Raw genomic sequence first — 19,620 nt, 5'->3', positions numbered from 1 at the left:
TTAGTTTATATTTCTCAGAAGAAAACCATCCAGGCTCCAGAGAGTTTCTCTCTGGCTTCAAAGTATCTCTGATTGCAAATATACACATTAATAAATGTTAGGAAATATTAAATGTTGAAAAACATTTACACCAGTGTCATAGCCCCTACTAAGCTACCAACAGCGTCCGCATATGTCATTATTACAAGAAAAATAAATGTAGAGACATTTTGCACCCTAAAATGCAGATCGTCTCAATCTCCAGCGCACGGAAAGTGGGATACAGCAGTCAGTCATGTCGAGGTGGGCAGGGTCCTTCGTTACCAAAAGTGTAAACGTATGGTCTTTTCTTTCTTCACGTTCTTCATTTAGGATCCATGGACATGTCACACGAGTGTAAGAGTCCTCGTCACAGCCAATCAGAAGCACCTGTGCCCAAGAAGTCCTCTCGGAGCATCCTCTTCGTGTTGGTGTTCCTTTAATATTGCATCAGCTCCGTCGTTTATTCTTTCGTAACGGCGCGGTGGGCAGTGGTCATGATGTTTTGACTTATCAGTGTCTGTGTATTTACTAGAATGGTGACTTTGTCACACCTTTATTAAATAATTATCGTGTTTGGTTTGTTTTTAGGTCACAGCCTGTGTCTGAAGTCGTGGTACACACTGAAATCGCCGCACCACAGTACCGTAGCGCGCCGACACAGAAGCCAAAATAGCGCTGCCCATCTCCACTTTTTGCATTCTGGCCCTAGAAGGGCCAGAAGTTTAAATTTGCTTCTTTTGCCGAAACACAACAGAGTTTATACACGTCCGAAAGAACAGATACCATCTTCATATAGATAAGGCTTACCGGCCAATGATCTTCTTCTTTGCGGGTGCACTCACATTGCCCGAACTGCTACGGGAATCGGTAGATTGACTGCCGCGACTATTGAGTATAGTGGGCAGGGGCACTACAAATGTAGTATATGGACAGTAAGTTGGAAGTGTGGGCCCCACGGGGAGCGTGCCAGAGATAAGTCACTGCAGTCGCACAGTCCTCTGTGTCCTCGGTTTCTCAGTCGGGTAGAGATCTCTGGTTCGAGTCCCGGTCGGGGCACACATTTTCAACTGTCCCCATTCACATTTATCAAGCAGTGAAAGGTCATTGCAATTTCATTCACTAACCAATTGTGCAGTCATAGTTGTTGGAGAATTCTGAAACTGTGGCTTATTAAGTGAGGAACTAAAGAAAATTAAGGTAAATACCTTGTGAAAAAGCACGTCCTCGGTACAGAAATAATCCTGTGATGTCTCTACTTATGCTGTTGCAAAACCCACAGCACTTCTTGTTTCGCCAGCTACCGATCGCCCTTAAAAATTACATTCCTTCATTGTAAACGTCTGTAGTTAGTGGAATGCATGGTAGATAATGAAGTTTTGCCTGGTAACTATGTGGCAAAATGTTCTCCTATAATTTACCAATGTCTCATTTCAGCATCTCAAATCGTTTATGAAATATGAGAGATGTTGTGGTTATTTCGTTCTGGCTTTATTGCTGACTCGCGCAATCGCAAATAAGTGAGCTACGTCAGATCAGTTTTCTCCAGACTAGTAACAGATAGAGATCTCTACCCAAGTTTCAATATCTTCGCTATATTTCATATTACGTAGTATGGATCAAACACAAAATCATGGACCCCTATTTTTCATTGCAAACTTATTCGAATTCCACGCAGTGTTTTACTTAACTGCATACATCACAATAACTATGACCATTAACGAAATGATGGGCATGCCATCATGAAGTTCACATATAAAGCTATAAACAACGCAAAAATAAATTTTTTTACCGAGTAATTTTCTGTAAACTCGTTTAAGAAAGACTGCAGGGCGTGAACCTCGATTCTGTCATCACAGCGCGTCGCCGACTGCCCGATAGGGAGCAAACACTGTTGGCCTCCCATCCCTTACAAACAAATTATCTCGTCCAGCGCACTGGATGAAAACTGGTAACTGCACAGCAGCCACCGTATCCTGCGCGGACTCTACTGGGAATCGAACCCGGGTCCTTCGCATAGAAGTCACTGCTCTGACCACTCAGCTGCGGAGGGCGACCTAATGTATGAATGAACTGTGCTCTTTTGTTTGGTCTCACCTAGGGTTGTGCTACAGTACTGCGGATTAGGGATTTCAATGTGTACCAGTATTGTGAGCGTATACTATCAAAGGGACAATCTAAGACAAAGACAGCCCATAAGAAAATTGGCAACACTGTACCCTTTTCTTGCAGGTGGAGGAGCCATAAGAAAATTGGCAACACTGTAGCCTTTTCTTGCAGGTGGAGGAGCCATGGAAGAGGGAGAAGAGCGCAGAGGGACTCTGGTAGACGACATGGTGGCGCTAATGTCGTCTGGGCACGCTGCTGACGTCACCATCATGGTGGACGGCTTCTGGCTGCCCGCACACAGAGCTGTGCTGACGGCGCGCAGCACTGTGTTCGCCGCCATTTTCCGAGAGCAGGTGCTGGAAGTTACTGGCGGCAGCATCACTGCCATCGATATGAGCCACGAGGTGCTGGGGCAGCTCCTGCAGTTCATGTACAGCGACGAAGCGCCCCTGCTGGAATGTGTCGCCGCAGAGCTTCTCGCAGTTGCCGACAAATACTGCGTGTCCCTGCTGAAGCAGCAGTGCGAGGAGCAGATGATTTTCGGACTGACCGTGGATAATGCTGCAGACAGCGCCGTCCTCGCCTTTGAACATACGTGCCCAAGGCTGAAGGCGGCGGCCATCAACTTCATCAGCTCGCACTATAAAGAAGTTATGGCTACAGAGGGATGGACGAACGCCCTGCGGCACCACACTGAAGTCAGTGTGGAGATCTGTCGTCTGCTGGGGGACGCTACAACTCTAGAGGCAGAATGGTATGACTTTCTGTGTGTGTGTGTTTTTTTTTTTTTTTTTTTTTTTTTTGCTGTGAGCTATTCCTTGTTTTTCATTTTTTTTATCGCAATAGCACAGTTATGTAACGTACTATATCCTTGTGCAGCAGCGGCAAGGTTGCAGAGATGTTTAAATTGACAATAGCGCAACTCTGTAGGGTGGGGCCTGATGATACAGCACACCCAGAACAAGTCCTTGCTACACAGGTGTCTGCGCCGGTCTCGGTGGCCGAGCGGTTCTAGGCGCTTCAGTCCGGAACCGCGCGACTGCTACGGTCGCACGTTCGCATCCTGTCTAGGGCATTGGTGTGTGTAATGTTAGGTTTAAGTAGTTCTAAGTCTAGGGGACTGATGACCTCAGATGCTAAGTCCCGTAGTGCTCAGAGCCATTTGAACCATCTGAACAGGTGTCTGCATGAGATTTAGAAATTCTGTTGGCGTTTGACCAGAGAGTTGCATCACAGCAGTCGTTGGAATGAAGTAATCAAATATGCTTTTTACAGTAAAGTAACATTTAAGAAAATCATTCAGCATCTCACACTGGAAAATATTATCAACATTTTTAGTTAAATACTTCAGCTGTAGTTTTTACTATGACATTTTACTTCAGCATATCCACTTGTCCTGTTACTCTATAGTGGTATTCAGCTTCGCCCCGATAGCTGAGTGGTCAGCGTGACGGATTGCCGTCCGACAGGCCCGGGTTCGATTCCCGGCTGGATCGGGGATTTTCTCTGCTCAGAGACTGGATGTTGGGCCCTGCCCTTACTTCTCCAAACGTACATAATTGGGGAGACTCCGGCGACCTGGCTGGCCAAGGTAGGGTTTGCCAAGCACGAACACAATGAGCAGAAATTGTCGCCATGTGCAGACAGCAACCATCTTACTGAAATGTAGGCCCAGGATGTCTTATCATGAAGAAGGGCACAGAATATCATCGACGTATAGCAATGCTGTAAGGGTACCACGGATGACGACAGAAGGGGTCCTGCTATGAATTGAAATGATGACACTCCAGACCATCACTCCTGCTTGTTGGACCATATGGCGGGTGACAATCAGCTTGTTACCCACTGCTGTCCAGACCATCTTCAGACATGCCTTTGCCGCTCATTTCGAAGCGGGACCCATCGCTCTAGTCAAAGAGATCCCAGGCCGAAGACGTATCTGGACGTGCACCGGACACTGGAGGCATCTGAATTTGTCACCCGCCATACAGCCCGACAACCAGGAGTAATGGTATGCAGTGCCATTTCTATTCATAGCACGACTTCTTTGCTCATCTGCGGCACCCTTACATCACAGCGGTACGTCGAGGATGTTCTATGCTCCGCTTTGTTGTCCTTCATGGCAAGCCATCCAGGGCTTACATTTCGGAAAGATATTGGCCGCCCGCACACGGGGGGATATTGTATTACTTGTCTTCGTGCTTACCAAACCCTATCATGGCTAGCACGGTCGCCACATCTCTCCAAACTAAGAATGTTTGGAGCATTATGGGTAGGGTCCTCCAAGCATCTCGAGATTTTGAGGATCTAACTCGCCAATCTAGCATGTGGCACCATATAACACAGGAGGACATTCAAAAAGCTTAAGAATTAGTGCCAAGCCCAGTAATTGGATGTATAAAGCCTAGGTGGGGGCCAACGCGATATTGACTTACACAGTTTGTGAACCTCTTTCTCTTGAATAAATCATATATTTCGTCCGAAATTGTAATCATTTGTTTGTCTGTATCTGCACATCACATCCGCCGACTTCGGGTAATTTCTTCGTGGTGCGGCGTTTTTCTTTCTTTCTTTCTTTCTTTTTTTTTACGTCGTATCGAAGATAAGAACATCAGACTGGTAAAGAAAGAAAAGCTTTCCTAAATGTTTAATGTGAAACCATATGCCATAAATTTGTGTGTCAGGTAGTCTTAACTGAAAGAATTTGTCCGGAGTGTAAATTTCTATGGAAGTGAAACATGGACAGCATACAAAATAACCAAGATGAGAATATGACTGTTTGAAATTTAGTGCTGCAGAGCAATGCTGAATGTGAGTACATCGAGTCACTAAAGAAGACGAGCTTTACGGCAAAATTTAGATAAAGGAAGGAGTAAGCTGACAGACATTCTGAGGCATCAAGGAATAGTCATATGTATAGGAGGGAAGTGTCGAAGTAGTAATACACATTGTTGTTGTTCTTGTTGTGGTCTTCAGTCCAGAGACTGGTTTGAAGCAGCTCTCCATGCTACCCTATCCTGTTCAAGCATCTTCATGTACAAGTACCTACTGCAACTTACATCCTTCTGAATCTGCTTAGTGTATTCATCTCTTGGTCCCCCTCTACGTCTTTTACCCTCCACGCTGCCCTCCAATACTAAACTGCTGATCCCTTGATGCCTCAGAACATGTCCTACCAACCGATCTCTTCTTCTAGTCAAGTTGTACCACAAATTCCTCTTCTCCCCAATTCTGTTCAGTAGTACCTCCTCATTAGTGATGTGATCATCTAATCTTCAGTATTCTTCTGTAGCACCACATTCCGAAAGCATCTGTTCTCTTCTTGTCTAAACTATTTGTTGTCCATGTTTCACCTCCATATGTGGCTACACTCAATACAAAAACTTTCAGAAAAGACTTCCTGATACCTAAATCTATACTCGATGTTAAAAAATTCTCTTCTTCAGAAACGTTTTCCTTGCCACAGCCAGTCTGCATTTTATATGCTCTCTACTTCGACCATGTCCGCCGCTCGTGGTCTCGAGGTAGCGTTCTCGCTTCCCGAGCACAGGGTCCCGGGTTCGATTCCCGGCTTGGTCAGGGTTTTTCACCTGCCCCGAGATGACTGGGTGTTGTTCACTGCCATTACAGTCGGAGGAAGGCAACGGCAAACCACCTCCATGAAGACATTGCCTAGTACGGCGGTGCGGGTCTCCCGCATCCTTCCCCAACGCTCTCTCAAGAAGCATGGGACTTCAGTCCATTTCCCTTTCGACCATCATCAGTTATTTTGCTCCCCGAATAGCAAAACTCATCTACTACTTTAAGTGTCTCATGTCCTAATCTAACTGCCTCAGCATCACCTGATTTAATTCGACTACATTCCATTATGCTCGTTCTGCTTTTGTTTATGTTCATTTTATTTCCACCTTTGAAAGACTGTCCATCCCATTCAATTACCTTTTCAGGCCCTTTCCTGTCTCAGGCAGAATTACAATGTCATCGGCAAACCTCGAAATTTTTATTTCTTCTCTATGGATTTTAATTCCTACTCCAAATGTTTCCTTTACTTCTTGCTCAATATACAGATTGAATAACATCGGGAACAGGGTACAAACCTGTCTCACTGCCTTCCCAACCACTGCTTCCTTTTCATGCCCCTCGACTCTTTATAACTACCATCTGGTTTCTGTATGAATTGCAAATAGCCTTTCGTTCCCTGTATTTGACCCCTGCCACCTTCAGAATCTGAAAGAGAGTATTCCAGGCAACATTGTCAAAAGCTTTCTCTAAGTCTACAAATGCTAGAAACGTAGGTTTGGCTTTCCTTAATCGATCTTCTATGATGAGTCGTAGTGTTGCCTCACGTGTTCCAACATTTCTACGGAATACATACTGATCTTCCACGAGGTCGGCTTCTACCAGTTTTTCCATTCGTCTGTAAAGGATCCCTGTTAGTATTTTGCAGCTGTAACTTATTAAAGTGATAGTTCGGCAATTTTCACACCCGTCAACACCTGCTTTCTTTGGGAATGGAATTATCATATTCTTCTTGAAGTCTGAAGGTATTTTGCCTGTCTCATACATCTTGCTCAACTGGTGTTAGAGTTTTGTCAGGGCTGGCTCTCCCAAGGTTATCAGTAGCTCTAACGTAATGTTGTATACTCCTGGGGCCTTGTTTCGATTCAGGTGTTTCGGTGCTCTGTCAAATTCTTCACGCAGTATCGTATCTCCCATTTCATCTTCAACTACGTCCTCTTTGCCCTCCAGTACATCGCCCTTGTGTAGGCCCTCTACATACTCCTTCCACCTTTTTGCTTTCCCTTCTTTGCTCAAAACGGTTTTCCATCTGAGCTCTTGATATTTATACAAGTGGTTCTCTTTACTCCAAAGGTCTCTTTAATTTTCTTTTAGGCAGTATCTATCTTACCCCTAGTGATATATGCCTCTACATCCTTACATTTGTCCTCGAGCCATCCCTGCTTAGCCATTTTGCATTTCCTGTCGATCTCATTTGTGCGACGTTTGTATTCCTTTTTGCCTGCTTCATTTACGGCATTTTTAAATTTTCTCATTTCATCAATTAAATTCAGTATCTCTTCTGTTACCCAAGGATTTCTACTAGCCCTCGTCGTTTTGCCTACTTTATTCTCTGCAGCCTTCATTATTTCATCTCTCAAAGCTGCCCATTCTACTGTATTTCTTTCCCCCGTTATTGTCAATCGTTCACTAATGCTCTTTCTGAAATTTTCCACAACCTCTGGTTCTTTCAGTTTATCCAGGACCCATCTCCTTAAATTACTACCTTTTTGCAGTTTCTTCAGTTTTAGTCTACAGTTAAAAACCAATAAAATTGGGTCAGAGTCCACATCTGCACCTGAAAAGTCTTACAATTTAAAACCTGGTTCCTAAATCTCTGTCTTACCATTATATAATCTATCTGAAACTCTCCAGTGTCTCCAGGCCTCTTCCAAGTGTACAGCCTTCTTTCATGATTCTCAAACCGTTAGCTATGATTAAGTATGCTCTGTGCAAAATTCTACCAGGTGGCTTCCTCTTTCATTCCATAACCCCATATCATATTCACCTACTACTTTTCCTTCTATTCCTACTATCATATTCCAGCCCCCCATGACTATTAAATTTTCGTCTCTCCTCACTATCAAAATGATTTCTTTTATCTCGTCATACGTTTCTTCAGTCTCTTCATCTGCGGAGCTAGCTGGCATATAAACTTTTACTACTGTGGTAGGCGTGGGCTTATGTCTAAGTTGGCTCCAATAAAGCGTTCACTATGCTGTTCGTAGTAACTTCCCATTATTAAACCTCTCCTGCATTACCCATATTTGACTATTTATTTATAACCCTGTATTCACCTGACCAAAAGTCATGTTCCTCCTGCCACCTAACTTCACTAATTCCCACTATACCTAACTTTAACCTATACATTTCCCTTTTTAAATTTTCAAACCTACCTGACATTCCACGCTCAGATCTGTAGAACGCCAGTTTCCTTTCTCCTGATAACCACGTCCTCCTGAGTAGTCCCCCCCCCCCCCCCCCCCCGGCGATCCGAATGGGGGACTATTTTACCCAAGAGCACGCCACCATCATTTAAAGATGCAGTAAAGCTGCATGCCCTCGGTAAAAATTACGGCTGTAGTTTCCCCTTGCTTCCAACCCTTCGCAGTACCAGCACAGCAAGGCCGTTTTGGTTAATGTTACAAGGCCAGATTAGTCAATCATCCAGACTGTTGCCCCCGCAACTACTGTAAAGTCTGCTGCCCTCTTCACGAACGATACGTTGGTCTGGTCTCTCAACAGATACCCCTCCGTTGTGGTTGCACCTACGGTAAGGCTATCTGTATCTCTGAGAAAGTAGGAGTACGGTGCAGTAGTTACGCAAACAATGAGGTATTGGGTAGACTAGCGTGGTGAGTTGCAGGGAGCCACTCCTGGACTGAAAACGACAACATAGCGAACTAATATCTACGATTTCCAAAACTCACATATGCATATAAAGTCATACATTAATAAATAACGGAAAGAGAAAACTACGCTTCGTGTATAAAATCTCTCAGCCTCAAATATGATGAATGGCGCAGTTTCTGTTAAAGGCCTTACCTGTAGTCTTTAGCATCCAGTCTCGCAGAGCACTGACAGATGTTGAGATCGATAATCAGTTCCGTCGATCTACAGTAGCATTCATAACTATCAAAAATGCCATGTTTTTACAAGGAAACCGTAGTTCTTTCATGACCTGTTCAAATGTTTAGGCAGCACTTTTTCATGGGTTGCCAGATCCTTAAGCTTGTACAGCGTTATGGTTGAAATCTTCTCTTGGCATCCATTTTTCTCTCACGGTTCCTCCATGGAACATTTGGCACTCCAACAGGGAAGCATTTTTCCATATAGGCCTCGAGACTCCATGCGGTAAAGTGGAGCGTTGCCTAAGAGGGAACTGGTTGAAAGTTTTCTCCGTAGTGTGGGAGTGTGAAGCTTATTCCATTTTTACTATTTGGCATTATGATGTTAGAAGTACACATGGCGTTAAAGGTACAAGTGCAGGTATTGCGACTATTGTTAGTTGATTCTTCTCTGCATCTATCAGTTGTCCTTCAAATACATCACATAATTTACTGTCTGACGTTTTCTTCACGGTCGTCGCTGCACCACTAGGCTGGCTACGCCTGTCAGTATAGACTGCTTTACGTCCTTGCATCCACACGTCAACATCTTACCTGCTGCCCAGGGGGAAATAAGCATTAAAGGCTTGCTCTTGTCATTTGAACTAGGAGGTACTAATCAACCTAAAATCGTACTACTCCTAAAAGCTATGGAGTGGAGACTCGTTTAACTGCACCAACTGTTGTCTGTCATAAGTCGTTTCGATAAACGAAAATTTGGCTAATTGAATGTTGGAAGAAAACGATTTTTGTATTATTAACTCTAGAAAGGTAATCTATGTCGGCTCTATATAGTTGCTTTTAGAAGGACTGTCGCCAGCCTCGGTAGCCGTGCGGTTCTAGGCGCTTCAGTCCGGAACCGCGAGACTGCTACGGTCGCAGGTTCGAATCCTGCCTCGGGCATGGATGTGTGTGATGTCCTTAGGTTAGTTAGGTTTAAGTAGTTCTAAGTTCTAGGGCACTGATGACCTAAGATGTTAAGTTCCATAGTGCTCAGAGCCATTTGAACCATTTGAACCAAGGACTATCATACAGTTATGTTTGTACGGTTAACACATAACGAAAGGCGTTTATTTAAAACAACAGAAACAAGCATATGAAAATCAAGAAAAAGTGTTTATCAGAGTAGAGACACATTTTCGTACGTATGTACATATTTTCTTAAAAATCACTCAAATACTGCAACGTTAATCATGAAATACCTAATAAAAATCACACAGGACGGTCACTGTAATTTAATTTTGTTTAAAATATTTGATAATTGTCATTTGACGTAAACAATTTTTTCTCTTCATTGCTATTACAGCACGAATTCGTTTTAACTGTAGTAAACTAATGGTATCTGTCTGTTTGTTTTTCGAACCATTTGAAAGTTGTTTCCCTAACATTCAATGCTTCCGCATGAGATGCTCTTGCATTCTGTTCTTTACCGCCGGCCGGTGTGGCCGTGCGGTTCTAAGCACATCAGTTTGGAACCGCGTGACCGCTACGGTCGCAGGTTTGAATCCTGCCTCGGGCCTGGATGTGTGTGATGTCCTTAGGTTAGTTAGGTTTAAGTAGTTCTAAGTTCTAGGGGACTGATGACCTCAGATGTTAAGTCCCATAGTGCTCAGAGCCATTTGAACCATTTATTTTCTTTACCTAATTTTCTTCTGTTTCATCTTCTTGCAGTTCCTTCCGTTCATTTGCCAGCAATATATTTTGAAAATTTTGTCATCCGAAACAATCTGAAAAAGCTTGATCATTACTGTCACAAGTGAGTTACTCATTCGTATTAACTGCATCACATTCTTGGCATTTTTATGTCATTAGCTCAGTTAGATCTCCAAAAAAGTATCATCCGTTTTGGTTATTAAATTTCCGTGCTCCCATTTTAGCAATCTGTTCTAACCGTTGTTTAAAATCTTCCTTTCAGTCAAATCCCACGCATCTAAAACCATGTAAGAACACTCCTTCAAATTCAGTCGCTTGAAAAATGACAAAAGTCTTCTACGTCATTTTCATCAACACACAACAATCTACGTAAAAGTTATTTTCCAGAAAGTCGTTCTCATGTTTCAGTAACACTTTGATTCATTCGTTGTAGCAAGGATGTCTCATTAGTAGGCAAAAATTTTAGTGTAAACATTCCATTTTCTCTCTCTAACGGTTCAGCCGAATGATGAGTTGGCGCAGTATTCAGTAAAAGCAGAATTTTTTCTTTGTTTACCAATTTCGTTTCGATTTTTTTTTACTTGAGGGATAGAAGTGTTGTCATACCAGTCAATGAATATTTCGGTGTTCAACTATGCACTGTTTTGGTTTTTATAAATTAAGAAACCCTGGTATTTTTGAAGCAGCTGGGATTTTTGGATTTTCCAATGAGGTGCAAAGGCATTTCATGGATCCCGGCAGCGTTTGCATAGACTAATATTGTTATTCGCTCTTTACTAGTTTTGTATCCTGGTGCTGGAATTTCACATCGAGAACTTGAAGATTTTAACAGTAATGATTTACAGTTTACTCCAGTTATTTAAGTGTTGCAATAGTCATACTCATTTTCATACGATATTTTTAAAACCATCTTTAAAAGAATTTGCTGAATCTACATCAGTTGACATATTTTCACCCTGAATTTCCTACTCGGGAATTCCGTGGCAACCATCCGTTACTCCCCACAAACGATTTGTCACTACCTATACTTTTATTTATCTGTGCTGACTTCTCGCAGAGCAAAGGCCTAGATGTTGGTTGTCCAGTTGATCGTTTTTGTGGAAACCAACAATGAAAAGATTGTTCCAAAACTTTAATTTTTCTGTTTGGTCATCACTTTCCGATGTTCTCCCGCGTCTTCGGCATCAAGTTTGCAAGTGTACTTCTAAACTGAGTAGGATTACTTCTTAATATCGCTTAGCCGACGAACCTAAACTACGCATTTCGGATAACATACGACCATTTGCTTTCTTTTTTAGTGAATCTGTAATGTTTATTTTACACTGAAGAGCCAAAAAGCTGGTACACCTGCCTAATATCGTATAGAGCCCCCGCGAGCGCGCATAAGTGCCGCAACACGACATGGCATTCACTCGACTAGTGTCTGAAGTAGTGCTGGAGGGAACTGGCACCATGAACCCTGCAGGGCTGTCCGTAAATCCGTAAGAGAACTCTCTTCTGAACAGCACGTCGCAAGTCATCCCGGATATGCTCAATAATGTTCTTGTGTGGTGAGTTTGGTGGCCAGCGGAAGTGTTTAAACTCAGAGGAGTGTTCCTGGAGCCATTATAAAGCAACTATGGACGTGCGGGGTGTCGCATTGTCCTGCTGGAATTGCCCAAGTTCGTCAGAATGCACATTGGACATGAATGGGTGCAGACAGGATGCTTAGTACGTGTCACCTGTCATAGTCGTACCTCGACGTATCAGGGGTCCTATATCAGTCAAAAATGGTTCAAATGGCTCTGAGCACTATGGGACTTAACATCTGTGGTCATCAGTCCCCTAGAACTTAGAACTACTTAAACCTAACTAACCTAGGACATCACACACATCCATGCCCGAGGCAGGATTCGAACCTGCGACCGTAGCAGTCCCGCGGTTCCGGACTGAGCGCCTAGAACCGCTAGACCACCGCGGCCGGCTCCTATATCAGTCAAACTGCGTTCGCCCCACACTATTACAGAGCCTCATCAGCTTGAACAATCCCCTGCTGACATGCAGGGTTCATGGTTCATGAAGTTGTCTCAATTCCTGTACACGTCCATCCCTCGATCCAATTTGAAACGAGACTCTCCAACCAGGCAACATGTTTCTAGACATCAACAGTCCAATGTCGATGTTGACGGGCTGAGGCGAGGCGTAAAGCTTTGTGTCGTGCAGTCATCAAGCGTACACGAGTGAGCCTTCGCCTCCGAAAGCACAGACCGATGATGTTTCGTTGAATGGTTCGCACGCTGACACTTGTTGATGAGATGATGATGTTTGGTTTGTGGGGCGCTCAACTACGTGGTTATCAGCGCCCGTACAATTACCCAATCTTTGCTCAGTCCAATTTCGCCACTTTCCTGGATGATGATGAAATGATGAGGACAACACAAACACCCAGTCATCTCGAGGCAGGTGAAAATCCCTGACCCCGCCGGGAATCGAACCCGGGACCCCGTGCTCGGGAAGCGAGAACGCTACCGACACTTGTTGATGGCCCAGCTTCGAAATATGCAGCACTTTGCAGAAGGGTTGCACTTCTGTCACGTTGAACGATTCTCTTTAGTCGTCGTTGGTCCCGTTCCTGCAGGATGTTTTTTTCGGACGCAGCGATATCGGAGATTTGAAGTTTTACCGGATTTCTGATATTCACGATACACTCGTGAAATGGTCGTATGAGAAAATCTTTTCTTCATCGCTATATCGGAGATGCTTTGTCCCTTCGCTCAAATGGTTCAAATGGCTCTGAGCACTATGGGACTTAACATCTATGGTCATCAGTCCCCTAGAACTTAGAACTACCTAAACCTAACTAACCTAAGGACAGCACACAACACCCAGCCATCACGAGGCAGAGAAAATCCCTGACCCCGCCGGGAATCGAACCCGGGATCCCTTCGCTCGTGCGCCGACTACAACACCACGTTGAAACTCACTTAAATCTTGATAACCTGCCGTTGTAGCAGCAGTAACCGATCCAACTACTGCCCTAGGCACTTGTATTATATAGGCGTTGCCGACCGTAGCGCCGTATTCGGCCTATTTACATAATAAGGATGCCTATATCAGTTTCTTTGGAGCTTCAGTGTGTCTTTAAGCGATAGTACCAATCCTTTGACACTGTTAAGCATTGACGCGACACGGTGCAACGATTGACAATTGTCAAATTGAAAGAATAATGGAACGCGTGGGGCAGAGATCGAGCGGTCTGTGCGGACGGATAATGTCAACGTGACCCATGTACGGACTAGACTGCAAAGATATTTGCTCGTGGTTGACATTCCGGATAATCGCGAATCCGTATAACTGAGGTCCCGATAATCAAGTCTCCACTGTAATTATTAGTTTGCAAATGAAGTAAGTGACGATGTAATGTTGTTAAGTACATTGTCCTCAGTCAGCAATGAAAATATCTGCACTTTTCCCCTTAACATCCCATATGATTATGGATGGGACAGCGAAGCTGCACGGTGTAGTTCAATGCAGCACCACTGCGTAAAGAACGCACCACTTCACATGCAGTACCTGTACTAAAGAATATGTTGATGCAGCGAATACAGAAACAGATCAATGAACCAGTGACGTCAAAGATGTCTATGCCGTTATTTTTATTACCAAGAGAAAGTTGAGCTCACAAGCAAGAAACAGCAAATTGGGTGGTTTATAGGGGTCTTCATGTAGTTGTACTAAAGCACTGAGCCGGCCGGTGTGGCCGAGCGGTTCTAGGCGCATCAGTCTGGCACCGCACCACCGCTAAGGTTGCAGGTTCGAATCCTGCCTCGGGCATGGATGTGTGTGATGTCCTTAGGTTAGGTAGGTTTAATTAGTTCTAAGTTCTAGGGGACTGATGACCTCAGATGTTAAGTCCCATAGTGTTCAGAGCCATACTAAAGCACTGAAACACAAACGGTGTAACGTCTGTCAGAGACGAAGCGAAAAACTACAGCGGAATTCCACGCACCGCCTTACGTGTTTTCATGCACCGATGTTTAGGCACGCAGTTTAAAACTTTACCGTAATCAAGGAGTTCAGGGTAAAAGAAAGGACCTGCGTAACCACTATCATTTACTGTCAAGATTCCGTCCCAGTTCGGAATTGGCTGCATGTACAGGAAAGTAATACCTCCTGATTTGAACAGTTATCTGATTTAAATGTTAGGTCAGTAATGCCTCTGTCGTGTTTACGTTATCGGTGCGTACAGCCCGTAGTCTCTTGACGGAGTTTATGACATAATATTAAGATTTTGATATTGACTTCCGTCTTAAAAAAGCAGACGCATCAGACGTCAAAATGAAAAAAAGACAACCATACAACTACACGTAATTTTATGTATTCTTTTGCGTTACCCGATCTAAATGTACAGCAAATTAAGAACGTTCTCGACTAGACGAATTTCACTTTATTGGTAAAACACTATCCCATGTGATTCTGTAAACGCATAATGACCTCTGATAGTGCTTCATCAGTACATACTAGCGCAGCAGCAATCACCACGAACGTGATTTACGAATAAAGCGAAATGTGTTTGGCGAATAGCTTTCTTAATCAGCAGAACTTTTAAGAAGAAACTCAAAAAATACAAGCCTTTACAGTTGCTGCAAAATATTCCATACAGCTACCAAATTTTGGGAATTCTGCAAATTTTCTACTGTGGGCATCCACGGCTATAGAATTGAGCCTTGATAAGTTGGACTGCTTCGCGCCGGATTAGCCGAGCGGTCAGGGGCGCTGTAGTCATGGACTGTGCGGCTGGTCCCGGCGGAGGTTCGAGTCCTCCCTCGGGCAAGGGTGTGTGTGTTTGTCCTTAGGATAATTTAGGTTAAGTAGTGTGTAAGCTTAGGGACTGATGACCTTAGCAGTTAAGTCCCATAAGATTTGCCGGCTGGTGTGGCGGTGCGGCTCTAGGCGCTTCAGTCTGGAACCGTGTGACCGCTACGGTCGCAGGTTCGAATCCTGCCTCGGGCATGGATGTGTGTGATGTCCTTAGGTTAGGTAGGTTTAAGTAGTTCTAAGTTCTAGGGGACTGATGACCACAGATGTTAAGTCCCATAGTGCTCAGAGCCATTTGAACCATAAGATTTCACACACATTTGAACATTTGAACAAGTAGGACCACATCAGCAATAAGAGTTCGTCTAGGTGGTCACTGCTGACCTTACGTTGTCGCGACGATGATAAGCCTAAGTTTTCCTGTATCAGGATGATGTTCCCTGCATTCTGATGTATTTTATAGTGGACTACCGACCTCTTGACGGTTTTATCACAATTGGACAAAGAATGTCAGGTCATATACTGCTTTTCGTTTGGAATAACTTAAGAAATAAATATTTGCCCAGAAGATATTGCTCTAACGCCACAAAACTAGTTGGATCAGAAATAAAGATTTATCATACAGCTGAAGCGGTATTATTTATCGTGGTTCGGGAATTCTGTTTGCTACTTTTAACCCACTTTTTCAAATAGCCTCAGACCTTTTCCGTAGGATTGAATAGTGGAAGTTTGTGGTAAGATCCTATGGGACCAAACTGCTGAGTACATGGGGAGGGGGGGGGGGGGGGAGCCGCGCGAACCGGGACAAGGCTCCTCGTACCGGGCGGCTACCCACCGTGGCCGTATGATTGATTTGGATCACTTGGAGGATCAGTCGACGTGCGGCAGGGTGCCTCAGAGCTCGCCGAACCAGGTCACAACTGAAATCATCGCGGAAGACGAGAGTGTCCTCAGTGTATACACTGTAAGTCTCGTAAACGTGGCCAATAGTGAAAAGCCTGAACAACCATCGTTTCAGCTCGGACAGCTGATAGACATGCAGGAAGAGAATCATTCTGGGCCTGGAACCGACTCCAGTCCCATGACCAGCTGCGGCAGGTTACTACACTCATGCTCCTAAATTAAGGATAACTGCAGAATGTGGTGCCACACAACGTGGCACTACACAAAACTGACGCTAATAGCATAGGCACATAGGGCACACACACGAAACAGATCCGTCAGTCCACGGTATTGGTGATAAGTTCAGAAAACCGTCCCGAAACACATGGCTGGAGAACGCCCCTGTTTCCTGTGCATGTACCCAGACATCAATATGGGATTTGATCACCATGCACACGTACACAGGCCGCACAACGGGTTGGCATACTGTGGATCAGGTGGTCGAGCAGCTGCTGGGGTATAGCCTCCCATTCTTGCACCAGTGCCTGTCGGAGCTCCTGAAGTGTCGTACGGGTTTGAAGACGTGCAGCGATATGTCAGCCGAGAGCATTCCAGACGTGCTCGTTAGCGTTTAGGGCTGGAGAACAGGCAGGCCACACCATTCGCCTGATATCTCATGTTTCAAGGTACTCTTCCACGATGGCAGCTCGGTGGGTCCGTGCGTTATCATCCATCAGGAGGAAGGTGGGACCCACTGCACCCCTGAAAAGGCGGACATACTGGTGCAAAATGACGTCCCGATACACCTGACCTGTTACAGTTCCTCTGTCAAAGACATGCAGGGGTGTACGTGCACCAATCATAACCCCACCCCGCACCATCAAACCACGACCTCCATACAGGTCCCTTTCAAGGACATAAAGGGGGTGGTATCTGGTTCCTGGTTCACGCCAGATGAAAACCCGGCGAGAATCACTCTTCAGACTATACCTAGACTCGTCCGTGAACATAACCTAGGATCGCTGTTCCAATGACTATGTACTGTGTTCTTGACACCAGGCTTTATGGGCTCTCCTGTGACCAGGGGTCAGTGGAATGGACCTTGCAGGTCTCCGGGCGAGTAAGCCATGTCTGTTCAGTTGTCTGTGGCTGCGGTAATGTCCCGAGCAAGGCTATCTGCAGTACTCCGTGGACAACTGCGGGCACTGATGGTGAGAGATCGGTCTTCTTGTGGTGTTGTACACTGTGGACATCCCGTACTGTAGCACCTGGACACGTTTCCTGTCCATTGGAATAGTCGCCATAATCTTGAGATCACATTTTGTGGTACACCTGCTGTGTTTGACCAGGCACCAGTCTCCCTAGTATGCTACCCCTCATAACGGCATCAATATGTGTTCTTTGAGCCATTTTCAACACACAGTCACCATTAGCAAGTCTGAAAACGTCTGCACGCTTACTCACTGCACCGTACTCTGACGTGCACCAACACACCTCTGCGTATGTGGACTGCTGCCAGCGCCACCGTGCGACGACCGCAGGTCAAATGAACAGCATGGTCATACCCCGAGGTGATTTAAACCCGCAAACCGCCCACCGGAGCGTTGTTTCACCATTTATCAGCATTATCCGTAATTTATGAGCATGAGAGTAGTTGAGGACCCGTGGCGCGAACAAGATGATCGAGTTGGTCCCAGATATTCTAGGCTGGGTTTTAAATCGAGGAGCGTGAAGGCCAGGGAAGTATGGTAAACTCCTCTTGGTACTCTTCGAACCACGCACGTACACTGAGAGCTGTGTAGCACGTATTGTCCTGCTGGTGGATGACATCGTGCCGAGGAACGACAACCTGCATGTAGGTGTGAACGTGATCCCCAAGGTGTGATGCACACTTATGTTGATTCATTATGCCTTCCAGAATTAGGAGATCGCCCAGGGAATATCCTTCGGCCTGGACCATTCCGAAGATTATTGCTTTCAGGCGTTTCACACCGTACACGCCAATGGCCATCTGTCCGTTGGAACATAGGACGTGGTTCATCTGGAAAGGCTACCTGTCGTCACTCAGGAAGTTTAGTTGCGGTATTGGTGTGTAAATTCCAGCCATCGTCGCTGATCAAGAACAGTCAGCATGGTTGGATGAACTAGGCACTTGCTGCGACATTCGTTAAAAGGTGGTTGAGGAGACACTGTTGGTAGCCTCTTGATTCAACTGGGCAGTCAGTAGCTTAAGAGTTGCATGTCTATACGCCCGTACACGTCCCTGCAGCTAACCTTGTAATGAATGACCTGTGGTGTACCACAGTTGCTTCGGCGCTGATTTTGGAATGTGAACAGTTTAAAAACTTAGCCGTTTCAGAAATGTTTCCACCGTTGGCCCTAAAGGCAATGACCAGACGTCAGATAAATCGCTCCGTTTCCGCATTACAAAGACTGCACTGTTTTCCGCGTCTCTCTTGCCCTGACAGGCTTTGTCTATCCTCCACTGCTAGTGCTGCTACCGTCTGTGAGTGGTTATTGCACGTTGACTTCGACCGTAGGCAGTGATCACATTAATGTGACTGGGCTGTGTGCATCATAGAGATGAAGGAGAATGAGAAACGCTAGATCATCGAGAATCTTGAAATAAATTTGGTGGTTCGTGTCCACGATAACTTGAATGAATGGCTCGAAGTGGTGGAATGAAAAACTCTCAGGAAACAGCACTGAACCACCCCCGGCCTCACCTACACCCTACACACACTGCAGGTTGAACGCCTCATTGGGCTGCCTCTGCACTCGTCGTCTTTCATCAGTCGAAATGAGGTAAAAATCTGTCTTTGTTTGATCACAGTATGGATCTCCAGACAGCTGCTTTACAGTTCCTGTGTTGTTTGGCCCATTGAAGACTTGCCACCTGACGTATCAGGTGCAATCGCCTTTTGTGAGATATCTGACTCCAAATTTCCATCGCATGCATTTCCTCTCGCATTGAATGCTTGGAAATTGGTGGAGCATCTACATCTACATTTATACTCCGCAAGCCACCCAACGGTGTGTGGCGGAGGGCACATTACGTGCCACTGTCAGTACCTCCCTTTTCTGTTCCAGTAGCGTATGGTCCGCGGGAAGAACGACTGTCGGAAAACCTCCGTGCGCGCTCGAATCTGTCTAATTTTACATTCGTGATCTCCTCGGGAGGTATAAGTAGGGGGAAGCAATGTATTCGATACCTCATCCAGAAACGCACACTCTCGAAACCTGGCGAGCCAGCTACACTGCGATGCAGAGCGCCTCTCTTGCAGAGTCTGCCACTTGAGTTTGCTAAACATCTCCGTAACGCTATCACAGTTACCAAATAACCCTGTGACGAAACGCGCCGCTCTTCTTTGGATCTTCTCTATCTCCTCCGTCAACCCGATCTGGTACGGATTCCACACTGATGAGCAATACTCAAGTATAGGTCGAACGAGTGTTTTGTAAGCCACCTCCTTTGTTTATGGACTACATTTTCTAA

General features: G+C 45.1%; 1 protein-coding gene across 1 annotated transcript in view; it reads left to right on the top strand.

The window, feature by feature from the left end:
• Positions 1-19,620, top strand: part of LOC126191024 (TD and POZ domain-containing protein 3-like) — an 85,873-nt gene that overhangs the window by 23,172 nt on the left and 43,081 nt on the right. Inside the window, exon 2 of the mRNA XM_049931723.1 lies at positions 2,299-2,881. Within this exon, the coding sequence (XP_049787680.1) occupies positions 2,310-2,881 (572 nt within the window). The 5' untranslated portion in view covers positions 2,299-2,309. The remainder of the gene's footprint in view (positions 1-2,298; positions 2,882-19,620) is intronic.

This window comes from Schistocerca cancellata, chromosome 6 (genome assembly GCF_023864275.1).
Source record: "Schistocerca cancellata isolate TAMUIC-IGC-003103 chromosome 6, iqSchCanc2.1, whole genome shotgun sequence".
In the NCBI taxonomy this organism is placed as follows: Eukaryota; Metazoa; Arthropoda; class Insecta; order Orthoptera; family Acrididae; genus Schistocerca; species Schistocerca cancellata.
Note: the sequence above shows the minus strand (reverse complement) of the source record. Positions and strands in the feature narration are given on the sequence as shown.